Source organism: Desmodus rotundus, chromosome 4, assembly GCF_022682495.2.
Source record: "Desmodus rotundus isolate HL8 chromosome 4, HLdesRot8A.1, whole genome shotgun sequence".
NCBI classification, from domain to species: Eukaryota; Metazoa; Chordata; class Mammalia; order Chiroptera; family Phyllostomidae; genus Desmodus; species Desmodus rotundus.
In genome coordinates, this window is record NC_071390.1 from 128,855,584 (window position 1) to 128,870,847 (window position 15,264).

At 39.5% G+C, this 15,264-nt stretch overlaps 2 protein-coding genes across 3 annotated transcripts; both read left to right on the forward strand.

Moving 5' to 3' along the window:
* The first annotated feature begins 5,413 nt into the window (after positions 1-5,413).
* On the forward strand, positions 5,414-6,994 carry PPBP (pro-platelet basic protein). The gene is made up of 3 exons (XM_024577341.4): positions 5,414-5,886; positions 6,212-6,359; positions 6,478-6,994. Exons 1-3 carry the CDS (start codon positions 5,766-5,768, stop codon positions 6,578-6,580), a joined length of 372 nt encoding a protein of 123 aa, XP_024433109.1. The 5' UTR covers positions 5,414-5,765; the 3' UTR covers positions 6,581-6,994.
* A 3,457-nt stretch (positions 6,995-10,451) lies between these two features.
* Positions 10,452-11,736, forward strand: LOC112319926 (platelet factor 4). 2 transcript variants are annotated; one of them, XM_024577323.4, is made up of 3 exons: positions 10,452-10,682; positions 11,001-11,130; positions 11,265-11,736. In XM_024577323.4, the coding sequence occupies exons 1-3, from the start codon at positions 10,589-10,591 to the stop codon at positions 11,365-11,367; spliced, it is 327 nt and encodes a 108-aa protein (XP_024433091.1). In that variant the 5' UTR covers positions 10,452-10,588; the 3' UTR covers positions 11,368-11,736. The 2 variants fall into 2 exon arrangements, with proteins under 2 accessions (XP_024433091.1, XP_024433098.1); XM_024577330.4 differs by having other exon boundaries at positions 10,463-10,682; positions 11,004-11,130.
* The last annotated feature ends 3,528 nt before the right edge of the window (positions 11,737-15,264 follow it).

Consider the following 15,264-nt stretch of genomic DNA (forward strand, 5'->3'; position numbering starts at 1 on the left):
GGGTGTTACAAATTGAGACATTTACCAGACAGAAGGAGTCCCTGGGGATTTCAGTTTGCCTCCCTGGCTGAGTCAGGGGAGAAGACAAGGAAAGTGCCTATGATTCTGACCTTGGCTGATGGTCATGGGTGGCTTGTAGTAAGCAAAACTATTGTGATATTTCTGAGAAGGATTGTTCACACTTCAAATATGTAGACTGAGATATAACACAGAAAGAGCCAGGGTCTATGTGTAAAATTTTGTTTCTCCAAGGTGTAGATTTCTGTTTCTTAAATATTGAGGAATTTCTAATGCCACATAAAGTAAGTATGATGATTGTTTCTGAGCCTCCTTCGAGTTGTATCAAAAGAAAAATAGTTGATTCATTTTCAGCAAGAGAGGCTGGTGATACTTCTTTATAATTTGGGGTGCAGTGCAAAGTTAGAGCAACTGTGTTTCAAATCTAATTTTGCATATATTTACCTATGCAACTTTGGAAACTTTTTTTTGCATCCTCATCCCTCAGTTTTTTCCTCTGTAAAATTGGTACAGTGATATCTATCTCTTCGGCACTGAAAGCTATCCTGGAACAAAGTAGATGCTTGACAAATATTAATTCCTTTCCCAAGCCTCCTAATTGAAATTCTTCTTGACATATGACAAGACTGAAAGCTCAATAGGTTTTGTTTTCAGATTTATCCATCGTCTTTCCGTCTATTCATGAATGATTAATTTTTAGTGTTCCTAATAATTTTTTCCACCATTCTTTTTTAAGAAGCTTCTGAAATTAATGCATTCATGTTCTGCTATGTTTTTATCAATTATGTGGTAACATTATCAAAATGTTTAATGTATTTTTCCTCTTATAAATATTCATCCACCAAATATCAATATATTTGACATCATTTATTGATAAGGCAGTTACATACTGGATCCTGTGCAGGATCCTTACAATATGAGATTACAAAGATAAGACAAATTCAGCCTAAGGTAAGGTCTTTTGGCAGCAAATATACTCAAAGAGTGGGGGTTTTTTTTGACAAAGTTTTTTTTTGAAATTTGAATGAAAAGAGACTAAACTTTTTAAAAGAGAAAGAGGAAGAGCGAGTCTTAGGAGTCCTTAGAAGGAAACTGAGGACGTTTGCATGCAGGAAGCTCACTGAAGAGTGCTCGCCCTGCCCCTTTCAGGAAATATGCAAGCGTGCTGGGCAAAGGAAGAGCTGCTGGTGTGACAAAAGATTCAGGTGGTGCTATGAGAGGCTCAGCGCTGAGGTGGCCTTCCTGAATTATTCTGAATCATGGCAAAGGGAGCATCTCTATATCCTTCCATTGAGCTGCCGCTAATGTGGGCCACCCCTGGTGATAAGGCAAAGCTTCGGGTGAGCCAGTTCCTTTAGGCCATGGGCTATGCCCAGGGAGGGCCTCAGCTGTGAGCTTTCTGTGCCCGTCATTTCAGCAGCTCAAGAAGGCCACACACGGTGCTAAAGGGCATCTAGGTAGTGCACCATGGTTTCAGGGGCAGGGGAGGGGAGGGAAGAGGAGGAGAGGAAAGAAAAGAGATGTGGAAGAAAGGGAAAGGGAGGAGAATGGATTACTTTTGTCTTTGTCTCTCTTTTTTCTTCTATCAGTTACCGACTCTCCTTTCTCCTTCCTCCCGTCTTTTCTCTCTCCCTCCTTCCTTTTTTTTTCTTCTGTCTTCCTAATTTATTCCTGAGAAGTAATATTGTGCTAACTAAAGGGGAGGAAGAGCAGGAGGACTAACAAGTCCCGGCAGAAATATTAGCCAGCAGCCAGCATCAACCAACCACCTCCTATGTGAATGAGGCCATTTTGGACTTCTGAGGCATTTCAGTTGGTCTCTAACTTCCCCAGTCCCATGAGCACAGGCAAGGGGACAGCAGGAGAGCCTCCCGCTAGCATCCAGAATCATCAGAAGTGATAAACTGATGTCGTAAGCCACCAAGTTTGGGGTTGGCTTGCTACACAGCAAAAACGATCAAAAGAGGAGCATCCTGTAGCTGATGTTCAACAAATAATGCTAATCAATATAAAATTAGAATAAAAATTCTGAGGTGTGCAAAAGATTGCTGCGATCCTGTATAACATATAGCACCCAGGAAGCTTTTCCCCTCCACTCCTTCACCCTCCTCACTCTCACCCGATCCCCATGCTTCACCTCCACACAGAATGCAGCCTCAATGGAATGACTCCCAGAGTAACTGAGGCCTGGACCATTCTGGTCAACTCAGAGTTATAAAAATAATTGATTTCAGCACTGATAAGGAATCTTTTGTTGGCTAGTGTCTATTGATTCAGGTGCTTTAAGAAACAGACCCAAATTTTTATTATCTCTGGGATCTTCTATACCAATTGCTTTTATGACAAATTGGCAGAGGATAGATTATTTTCCTCATACTTGGGAGATGTCAGTATAAAACATTCTATGTCAGACAGAGTTAATATACAGGTGTGGGCAAAAGTAGATTTGTAGTTGTGAGTACACAAAACAGTTTATTCTTGTACTATTATTTATTAATTATTTTCTATACAAACATGTAATTCTACTTTTGCCCATTAATTTTAATGGATGATGGTCCTCCAATGTCTCTACATATTTTCTGTTAAAATAGCCAACGGATAAATTCTGTTTTGAATTTTAGAAAACTTGCGAGTTTCCTGAATGACTCTGGTATTTATACAATGACTTAAAGGAAAAAGAGATAAAGTAACTTACCACCAAGAAAAAAAATAACCCCACCAGGGTGACAATGTAAGATTTATAAAAAGGCTGTTGAGTTATTTTTAAACCCAAGGTCCTCTGACACCAATTTTTTAGCATTTACTTAGGTTATAATTTTAAAAGCTAACTTCTTTTGACTGAATAATAATTTTAAAATTTTGTTACCCATTTCTGTACAGTTTATCGGTGCGTGTGTTGTGCTTCTATTCAAGGATATCAAAGAAAATTATGCAAATGACAATATAGCAGTTAGCAGCAGCAGCGGCAGTAATAGTAGATTAGTATTTATATCCCACCACTTTGCACAAATATTTGGGGTCTCATTTTTTAAATAGAAATTGTTAATGACTAGGCCACACAATGAAGGGAATTTTGTAATGCCAAGAACATAGTAAATACTTAATCAAAATTTATTAAACAAAAAAACCCAGCAAAGTTTATTTACCTAAAATGCTGACTAGTAAGCTTGCAAAATTTTAGTGACTCAAGAAATGTGTTAATACTTCCTCATGAATATTGTTGACAATGTGTCTTTTGTGACAAAATACGGTGGTTGATTAAGACAATGACTTGATGACTCTGTGCTACAAAGCATTCCTCTTTCTGGGTACCAACTAACTCAAGCAGCATCATTAGTTCAAAAGACTTTCAATATCGTTTTTCCAAAAGGAGTAGGAACTTCTCAGTAATCTTACTAAGTGAACCAAGGAAAGAAAACTGAACTGTGTTTGAGTCCAGTGAAACCAGTAAATATCATCCACCATGGGGTTGTGATGGACAGAAAAGGAAAGATACCATGAATAATGTTAAAAATCATTGTATCTTGCTCTGGATATGGTTTTGAGCTTCTGTTTGAATACAAGAAATATATCTGACTTTTAATGATGGCGAGAGGCTATAAAGTCATCACTCAGGAAGACCTTGAAAGAGGTTTGCTTTCCGTACTTTGTCTTCTGTTACAATTCTCTCCACAATTCACTCCACATCTCAGGCCTTAGAAGGCTACTAATTTCCAGCTTATGTTTTTCTGTAAGCCTTCTCTTAAACTATGAATTGATGGTTTGGGAGAGGCAGAAAATCATTTTAACTTAACATGTTCTACTGAAAGACTTGAAGTTATAAAAAGAAAGCAAATGAGATGGAGAAAAATAAGGACTACATTAAAAAACAGGAACTAAGAATTAAGTAGGTGTAGCTGATACCTGATGAACAACAAGGAAAATTGGCTTAAAAGATTTTTTTTAAAAACTTGGAAAAGTTAATTACTGTAATAACTCTTTTGATAGAAAGTAATTTTGTACACTTACTATTTTAAGAGCCTCTCCTAGAATTTTAAAGGTATAAAAATTAAACAAAAATAAAATGCGAAGTTTAAACATGGTATAAGATTTATATGTAGCTGTAAAAGGAAGACAACTCTTGCCCAGGACCTTGTCAATTATGCCCAGCCTTCCAAATCACCTTTTCATACCACAAGTACTTTTGGCCATTTGGAGTTTGGTTTGAGAACTGTAGCTGATTAGAAAGCAAAGAGAAACTTTCCTTCATGTGATAGATATTCATTGATTAGTTCCCTAGCACTCTTTAGGACCCGACGTGCCATAGGATTCATGAGGCATTCGAATAAACCTTGGGCATGACTCTGCCTTCAGAAGTGTACAGTCCAGTTGAGAAAGCAGTCTATAGATGGGACAGAGGTCCAGACAATAACATATATAAGCCAGTCTGGATGTGTGGGTCCACCTCTGCATCTCTGCGGGGGTTTTTATCAAGTGGAATTTGAGATCCAAATCCTTAATTAGAGTCTGAGAATTGAAGAATAAAGATCTTATTGCAACTTGTATAGCACAAAACTGGAAACACCCTTAAAATCACCAATAAGACATAGGTTGGACAACTGTTGGTGCTGTAGAATGTCACACAGCCATTAAAGAGAATGGTACATAACTACACTGAGGTGGCATGAAAGGATATTGAAGACATATTTTTGAAGGACAAAAGCTGTATGATGATTCCATTTATATAAAAAAGTTCTGTGTCTATCTCTATGTACATATGTATATCTCTATGTATTCTGTATGTTTCTCTACATATATGTATATGTGTATATATAAATGCAGACAGAATAGAACTCTAAAGCCAAGTTATTATCAGTAGTAACCACTGTAGAGTGGGAATGTGGAGTAATAATAAAGAGAAACTTGCATGCTTTATTCCACATTCAGTGTATGAGTCTTTTACAATAAATTATGTATTTCTCTGTTAGATTAAAAAGAAAGGGAAAAATAACAATGCTGGGTCTTGCTTTTTAGGGTATATTCAGACGGCAGAAACAAGTAGTTTATTTTATAACACAAGGGAGGATGAGTTTACTTCTACTTTCTAAATAAAATTATAAAAATAATATATTTCAAACACAGAAAAGTCCCCACAAACTAATATGCAAAGTGAGGTTGTGTTGGTAATTAATTCATTTTATTCACATACCGCAAACAAATCCAACATTTATCAACAACTGGGATGGGAACATCTGCTTTCCCAGGTGACTAGAAAAGGAAGATAATTCTCTTTTTACAGAGTCACATATTCATGTTTTCAGGTACTCATAAAGTATCTATGAGGCCTCATATAAATTATATGATAGGAAAAGGAGGGGCATATTACATAGTTACACAAAGAAAAGATACGTAATATTTCAGGCTAGTTCTCACGTAAGTGCAGTGTTAGATACGTGTAGGGGAGACAGTGCTCTGAAATAATACATAAAGTGGAATTTAGCAGGAACCTTGACTTGCCTGGCATTTATCTGGGTTGAGCACAACTTGACCACCCTTATAAATATATTTCCACATGATCTCACTCCTCCCCAACACTGCCCCCACCGCCCGTCCCTATCCTTTTTCTCTTTACTAGCCTTGAGGCAGTGTGTATAAAAGACATTAGGAGACTGTAAAAAGCTACTTAGCTGCAGACTCCTTGGCAGCCATCCACCCTCGCGCTGACGTCTCCTAGCCCTGGGAGCAACTCCAGCTCAGTTCTCTCCACCATGGGCTTCAGACCCAGCACCTACTCCTCCCATGCCCGTGCCAGCCCACTTCATGTTTTACAGGTGTTGCTGCCACTGTCACTGCTCCTGATTGCGCTGGTTCCCTCCACCAGTGGAAAAAGTAAGAGAACTTTAGGAAGGGCTGACAGTGGAGTTCCTGCTTTCCCTGTGTCTGTGGCTGCTTCCGCTGCAGCTGTGTCTGGGGGAAACTGATGGGTGGTCTTGGGGCTGAGGAAGGAAGTTATAGTAATAACTCTAAGTGGAGGAGCTACGGTTAGTGGGCACTTAACGTGTACCAGGCTTTCTTCTCCGGTACTTTACGAAAGGTTTCAGATCATATTCACAGTGGCCTTGTGAGAGAGCAACAATTCTCTTAGAAGGGGACTGAGGAATCAAGTCAATACATAAGAGCCTTAAGGTAACCTAACCACTAATGAGTGCCACAGTTTCTATCCCAGCTACGGGTGTGGATAAGGAACGGTACGTTGAACTTCGCTGCAAGTGTGTAAAGACTGTCTCTGGCATTCATCCTAGTAACATCCAAAATGTGAATGTGATGAAAGCAGGGCCCCATTGCTCCAGAGTCGAAGTGATGTAAGTCCCTGCTTCTGTATTATTAACTGATTAAGGAAGCCCTCTGCCTCTATGCTTTCAGCCCCATGGATCCCCTCTGAAAGGCCAGGATACTCAAGTATTCTATTTTCCCTTGCAGAGCCACGTTGAAGAATGGGAAGGAAATCTGCCTGGATCCAGAAGCTCCCAGAATCAGGAAAATAGTCCAGAAAATTTTGGAAGGTGGTGGGTCAGCTGCTTAATCTGTTCACTTTCTGTCAACCCTTTTTATCTCCCCGGAAGAGTAGGGGTTTGAAGCATTGACTTTCTAGAGATTTTATTTATTTGAATATGTTTTCCATTCTTTCTCAAAAATTACATTTTATTCTGAGAGGGCTGGTTAATAGATGACAGAGAGAAGGTGGAAGTAAGCAAGCCTGGTTTCAAAATAAAATATATGGCGTACTCCCTAACTCATGGTTAAATGTGGTATTGTATTTTGCACTTCTTTATTTAAAAGTTTCTTTCCAAATACATTTGTATTGACTTATCTTGCTTGACTTTATTGTTAAACTAGACATGCCCATGATGACTGATAGATTTCATAATGATCAATGATATTAGGATCACATAGAGCCCAGCATAAGAGCACTTGCTCAATAAATGTTGTTTGTATATTTGGGGACTTAATAGAGTTTTTCATTGTCTTTGTCCTAGGATGTCTTGTTTAAAAGAATTCTCTGAAAAATGTTTCTAATGTTTATTTTAGCTTTCAAACCCTAAAATTAATAAAGTTATAGACTGTAAGCTTTCTAAGCCCTGGTTATTTACTTGAAAGTGAATATATTTAATACTAGTAGGCAAAAAAAATAGATAAAAAGAATTAACAAGCTCTATCAAAAACCCCAGTATTTTTTACAACAAGAATAGTAATAATAATACTTGGTCTACTTGGTATACAATATTTTACCTTGGCATGTTTGTACATATTTGCATTTGCTCTATGTCTGCAAGGTTAAAATTTTAGTATTAAAATCAGCCTTGGAAACAAGTACAATAATTAAAACTTTACCAGACTACTAATTATTATTTTGTAATCAACAGAATTCTCATTTATTTCTTAATTCCTTAAATTTATACCCACACTAGTCTTACAGAACTATTAGCATAAAATCAAAATTTGTTATTACTTTGTTGTCACTTATTAATTTTAACAGAATTGTTGAGGGGAAGGATTAATTATCTTTTTATTCCTTTTTACACTTTGGTATTCACCATATGATCAACAAAAGACACTAGCTGATAATCTGTTCTATTTTTAATGTACTATAATGGTAGCTAAATTTTATGGATAACTTTTAATATGCCAGATATAAGTGTTTTACATGCACGAAGAAATAGTTCTTACAAGACAGATATGACCTGATTGAATGTCCTCCAGAGAAAGAATAACTGGGTGACTCAGCTCTACCCCTTGCTAGCTCTGCAAGTTTGGGCAGGTGGGTTAACCTCTCTGCGCCTAAATTTCCTCTCTCTAAAATGGGCTAATAATATGCTTACCTCATAAAGTTGATGTGAAAAGTAAAAGACTTAATATATTCAAGGAAAATACAGCATGTCACACAATAACCCACTTAGAAATGTTAGTAATTATTTGTTAAATCAGCACGCCCCAGTATTACGGAGAAGAAAACTGAAGTTCAAAAAGATTAGGAAATTTGCCCCAAGATCAGATAACTAAGTAGGTAACAGAGTGGGGATTTGGAACCGTGCTCTTAACCACCACACCACACCACTTCCCTTGATTCTGATTCTTCTTTCACTAATAAAGAGATTATATCATATATTACATGGTGTTTTTGACACAGAAAATGGGGCTTGTTACATATATAGCCTGCTGCATAGACTACAATAATTACAGGATAGTAAGTAAGTTCACCTATGCCAACTTGTGCATGGAATTTCAGAAACACTCATGTATTAAGCATTTTTACTTTACGAACTTGGCGTTGTTAAGGTCTCCTTGTGTAATCTTCTCACCGTTATTAGGTCAATGCATTAGAATGCTTTGTCCACAGAATAAGTGCATTTATTAAGTAATAGTTAACTGAAACAATACATAAATAAACATGGGATTAAGCAGTAAATGAGAAGTGTAGTCATTGACAGTTTTTCTCCAATAATTCAAAATAGCTCAGCATGTCTTTCATTGCTCCAGTCATTTCTTACTGAAATCCAACAGGACCAGCTCCAGAGACATGCCTCAGGGTTTACGCTATGCTAGTACCTCCTGAGATATAGCTGTCTTTGATTTTTTGTGTACACATGTAGAATTGCTCTGTTTAGATGCAGGAAAAGAATGATTTGTCACTTACTATTTCCTGGATTCTTTAACACTTCAAATATGGAATTGGAGGGTAAAGTTGTACAAACCCATTATGGTGCCCATCCATCTCCAAAGCCACTCTTCCTATTCATTCCCTTTGCCGCTAATCTGACTTCAAAGTTTTGGTTTCATGAACATATTCTGTACCAGACACTGTGTTGAATGCTGGATATTCAAAAGTATAAATCACAGAGAATTGCCCTTGAAGGGATCACTGTCTGATGGGAGAGGCAGAGTATTTGCCAAATAATCACAACCACATGTGACACTTATTACCATAGGGCTATGCTCCAAATGCATGAAGAAACAGATACATGAACAAATCCAAGCTTCATCATCACTAGTTTCTACATTCATTATCTTCACTAAGTGTGGTAACTTTATAAAGTCCCTGTAGTCCACCAGTCTGATAGTGATAAACATTATGATTTCTCACCTCATACAGCATGTGTGTGTGTATATATATCTGCACATAATATACATGTGTGCATTAGCATGATTTGTGAGAAATAGGAAAAACAGAGGGTGCCATAATACACAACCACAGGGAACACAATTAGACAATTAGCTTCAGCTGTCAGGGAAGGACCTCTGAGGAAGTAATATTTAAGCTGACACCAAAATATGAGTAGAACTGAGCCAGCTGAAAAGGCAGATGGTGTGAGAATAAGAGAAAAAACATTGTAGGCTCAGGAATTAAATTGCATATCCCTGCAGAAGTCTGTTCCTGCTGAGCGTTAAGAGGCAGCTAGTTCCATGCAGTGGGCTCCTGGTGACCTGCACCACTGTTAATCAGTGTGGCCGAGAGCCTCGGGCTATGAGAAGCGGGTGTACTTTGCCCTGATCAAGAACCAAAGCCATTCTTTTTCAGGGAGGGGAAGGCGGTCCATAATGATCTCTGGACCTTTCCTGTGCAGGATGCTGATGCCTATCCTTCACCCTGTCTCTCCCACACAACTCCCAGATGCTCAGTGTCCTGAGAGCTCCACTGCCCCTGCTAACAGTGCAGCCCAGCTCACGCTGTCCCTGGAACTGGCCCAGCCCCAGCAGGTGCTGGAAGATGTGCCCTGGAAATTCTCCTTCTTCACCTCTCTTCTAGGCTGAGCAGAATGAAGAAACTTCTAGGCACCACGTTTTACAAAGAGTGCATTCAAACGTGACTGTCACAGTTTTTTCTCAGACTAAGAGAATCAATGGGGATGGTAGACCTTGCTTCCTAGAGTATATTGGCTGATGGGCTGGTTCAGCTGGTGGATCCCATGCAAGAGACAGAGGAATCCTTTCACAATCAGGTGAAATTCAGAACTGAGTTATCACCTAGAGACCAAATTCAACTTTTTGGTAGCAGAAAACAATTACAAACTACACACCTTTAACACTTTAGCACAGAGAGACACTAAACTCAATTCAGTGGTAATCACAAGACAGGGGGGAGCAGATGAGCAGTTCTTTTTAAGGCAACTAACTGGAAGTTGGGGAGGGCACAGAAACTGGCCTGAAGGTACATGCCGTGTACATTGCAACTGGGTGGCTACAGGGAAGTCTATTGTTACACATAACAAAGAACATATCTTTTATAAGGTTCAAGTACTGTTTCTAATTCCACGAATGTGCATGTATGTGAAAACATGTTGGGGTGCAGATGCTCCTACTGGCTTGCAGTCAAGACAGATGACCCAGGCTTTTTTTCTGTTCCCCTAATCTGGCTGGCCAGAGCCCAACTCTTGTGGGTGAATGCACCGCAGTTCCTCACCCTCCACCCAGGCTTCCGGACTGGACGAACGCTGGGGATAAAACAGGCCTGGAGAGTCTCAGAAGCACTGGTCTGCACCACGCCGGCTGGGACTGCCCTTGAACTCCGGTCTCCTGTTGGCACCTCGGCAACATGAGCCTCAGAGTGGGTTTCTGTGCCTTCTCCATCTCCGGACTGCTGCTCCTAGGGCTGCTGCTCCTTCCAGCTGTGGTCGCTAGCACCAGCGGTGAGAACATGAGCAAGACGTGGAGGGCCGGGGTGGCTGGACGGCGTCCGGAAGAGGGGCGGGGAACTCCTGCGGCTGCGGTAGAGTCGTAAACGCCCTTGATACCCACTCCGCTCCACTGAGCACAAGTTAGGTGTGTGCGGGCACTGTGCCAAGTGCTGTCCCGAACACTTCCCCATCTAGACAGTACTTCTTACTGAGGTTTGTGGGCAAGGAAATGAAGGCCCAACGCTGTGAGATCCCTAGGGAGCCCTTCTTGGAGTCACCACTCCTCTTCTGACTCTCACGGCTCCCCTCTCCCTCTGCCCCCTTTCCCAGCAGAACCTGAAGAAGGAGAGGGGGGTCTGCAGTGCGTGTGTGTGACCACCACCTCCGGAGTCCATCCCAAGCACATCAACAGCCTGGAGGTGATCCGAGCTGGACCCCACTGCCCCAACACCCAAATAATGTGAGTCCTTGCACTTACTTCTTGTGCCCACCCTCTGCCTCCTCCACCTTTGCCTCTCGCCCCTCCACCCAGAGCCCAATCCTATGTTCAAACCCAGCAACTGAGGGGCTGTCCTCTTCTCCTTTCCCTGGCAGAGCCACGCTGAAGAAAGGGATGAAAATTTGCCTGGACCCTCACGCCTCCATAAATAGGAAAATAATCAAGAAACTTATGGGAAGTAAACTACTAACTAACTGACTAAATCTGCACATTTACTGTACAATGTATTTTGCTTCCCCCGCCCCCTATTTTCAATCTATCTGTGGAAAAATCTGATGTTTTATTATTCTTCAAATTCTAAATAAAGAAAATCAGTCGCGTTGTGGTCCATTCAAAATATTTCCTAATTGAGCTAAGCATCATGGTATTATATAAGAAAAAAATCTCCAGAATTTTAAGCAAAAATATTTAGGAAGGAAGACTTGGTTTAATAAACACTAGTTTTGCTTGGTGTTATATGTTGGTGGAGAGATATTTGCATATTTACATGATTACTTTACTTATGAGCTGCTTATTTACATATTAATGCTATAATTAATTATGTCAATAAATATTAATAGCACTTAAGCTTTACTGGGCTGCTTTGTAAAAAAAACATTAAATAAATCAGACTCTACTTTTATCTCCTTAAGATTTATTCTCTACCCCTACCCATCATTAGAATATTAATAAAAATAAAACCAGAATTTCTACTACTTAATGGAAATATATCAATATTTTCCAGAGTGATATTACAATATTTTACTCTTTATTGGTCCTTTGATAATGTTGATATTTCACAAAAATGAAATATTAAGAACAGTTCTCATACCTACATTACTGCCTGCATCTGGCAAACCTAGAGAATTGATTGTATTCCATTTGTATACCATGAACGTTGCTCTAAGCATGCAAATGCTTTGCATCGATATTTTCCCTCAGTATTCTCAGGTTCAGTGAAACCTTATTTTCATTTCTATGAATCCCTTAACATTGGAAATATTGAGATTATATGTTAAACAGCTGTGATAACCTGGAGAGATGCAAGGTTGTATTTTTATTCATGCTTTAGGAAGACACTACTATATTTTGAAGAGAAAGGACGGTGTTGCAAGATGGGTGTGTCAGTTTTCTATTGCTTCTGTAATCAATTACCACAAACTCAATGGTTTCAACAACAAAAATTTATTATCTTACAGTTGTGGAAGTCACAAGTCCAAATCTGGTCTAAACTCAAAGCGTCCTCAGAGCTGCATTCCTTCTGGAAGCTCTAGAGGAAAATCCGTTTCCCGGTCTTCCTCAGCTTCTAGAGGTGACCTGCAGTCCTCAGCTTGTGGCCCGTTCCACTGTCTTTCCAACCTGTTGTCATTTCTGACCCTCTTATTTTTATACCCTGCCTGCCTCTTAAAAGCACCCTGGTGATTATGTTGGGCCCACTTGCATAGTCCAGGATAATGTTCCCATCCCATGATCCTTAACACACACGAGAAGTCTTTTCTTTGCCACACAAGGCAATATTTTCACAGGTTCCAGGGATTATGGCATGCAAGGCTCAGGGGGAGGGGTCATTATTCAGCAGAAAGGCAGAATCTAGTTGAGGCCGGAGAAAACTACAGACCTTCACTCATGAGCTAATGTCATTTCAACCTCATGTAGTAATGTTCCTATAGAGGAAGGAACTGAACTGTTATGAAAAAAAGTAGAATGGTGCTATTCAGTTTCCATGGGAGGTGGAGAGAGAGGGCAAGGGGCAGGAGAAGCTTTGACAAACACCTTAAAGAAACATTACCTATAGAGGCTTATAAAGTACCACAGTATCTATCATGTAAATTTCCACACCCACTGTGCCTGGTAGGTAACATCATTCACGCTGTAGCATTGAGATAATCTCAGAAAATTAGAGGCCACGGTGTGTTAGAGGCTGAGTAGATAAGCCTGACCACCAACTCCTTGCTCTTGCTTCCACATTGCTCTGCCTTTTCACACAGGCTAGCGACGTGTTAGCTAATTATTCGTAGAGGAACTGTTCCTTAAAGCAGCTTTGGAGGTGGAGTAGCAATTTGCCAGGGAGACAAAAGAGGACAATGAAACTTCCCCAAGATGAAGAATAAGTAGAGAGACACAAGATCAGCAAGTGCTCCGCCCGTTTATTGTTCCTCTGAGCTGGAGTGTCTGTGGGGAGAGTGAGTGATGGTCTCCCAGCTAGTTTTTGCCCATTTGATGTTTCCCTTTCAGTTCACCTTATGCATAGTTATCTGAATTTTCTTTTCAAAACACAGCTACTTCCCTGCATAAAACCGTCAAGGTCCAAAGTCCTGAGCATGACAACCAAGTCTGTGCCCAAGTCACTTCACTTCTGCACCTTAGTTTCCTCATCTGTAAAGAGGAAACATTATGAGTGTCTGCTTCAGAGATTACGGTGAGGACTAAATACATGATGTGTGAGGAACACCTGGCACAGTTCCTCATACACAGTCTGTGCTTGAAATTAGCCTCTCTTAGTTATTATTATTGCTCTCAGTTGCTCTCAATGCACCATTTCAGTCATTTTGGAGTGTTGAATAAATCATTTAACAGAGTGATTCTTGGTGATAACTAGCAAAAAAAAGTTGCAATGGCAATAAACTTTTCTCAAATCAAATGAACTTTGAGAGACAAAGCATTGAAAATGGAGTGTGGGTGGTAAAATATTTTTCTCTTATTTTCCTTTTACTGCCTGCCTCAAATAACACACCTAGATGTGACTCAAAGGGCCAAAGGACCAAAACAAACTTTTCCATGTCAACTTAATGCTGGTGCTTTGTAAGTAAATCCTCCCTTCAGAATTACCTTGGCTAAAGAACACTCTCAAACTGCCACCTTTATCAGCAATGGGATCCAGAGAGGACATTCCTGCTGGGAAGTGGCCAAGGCAGATGTAGTTTACGTAGCTGCCTGCTGTTGTAAACATTTATGGAGTGATAAAGACTGAACTTACTGCAATTTATTTATTTTTATTTTTTGGACGGTGTGAAGCAGTTGGCAGAAAACGTTCAGACACTAGGCACTTAACTGCATAGTCAGGAACCCACAAACAAAAGAATTTCTGATATACGTGAGCAACAGTAACTTCATCGGAATAAACATGACTATTTTAAAGGAGAAAAAAAAGAACCCCATCAAAAACAAAACCACTGAAGGTTATTTTGTTCTTGGAAGCTGTACCTCATTTTTCTGCTTTTTGTTCGTTCCCCCCTTTCTTCACTGCATAGAGCACTGAGGGTTTAGTTGGTTTTAAAGATACATACATTTGCTCTCATTATGAAAGACAACAATGCATACTCGTGATAGATAAAAATACAAAGAAAATAAGAAGGAAACTTTAAAAAATTTATCTGCTCAAAATGTTCTTTTCCTTTTTGAAAATATTAGTATTTAATATTGTTGGGGAGTGGGAGAGAATTCCTCCACTTTAATCTTCTTTAGTTCTGATGGCTGGACTAGCGATAGCATAAGAAAATTGACAGAAGACTTGATTGACAGATGAAAAAGCAGTTAGTTAATACGTGCACACAGGGGAATCACAACTTGATGCCGACCTCACGAAATGAGGCTCAAAGAAATGATTGAACTGGGACCTTTTTACACTTTTCAGATGACAAAACAATAAATTAGTGAGAAATCAACAGGACAAAGAAGGTGCTCATTAGAAGGAAATTTAATCTGGATTGGGTATTTGTTCGTGAGGAATCTACACAAAGCTTGGGTGTTACAATATTTGTTTAAACATGCTTTTTTGACTCTGGATTTTATAAGTTTTGTGATAAGGTTACCTCTCAGTTCTTCAGGAGCAGGGAGAACACCTGTTATAGAAATATATTTCCTGTTTTTGAGGAGAGAGAGGAGAGCCAGAGAGTTATTCATGCTTTTGCTGATCCTCAAGTGACTTTAGCTCAAAAAAATCATTATGCCATTGTGGGGTGTTTTAGGTCAGCTTCCCCTGGGCCTTGACAATATGGTTTTCAGGTGAATTACTAATTTTCAGTAAAATACTATTATTGTAAACCCTCATAAAGGAAACACTTATTAATGACTTCATTTAATTGACATTAGTTAGGGAGCATTTCCTGTCCCAAT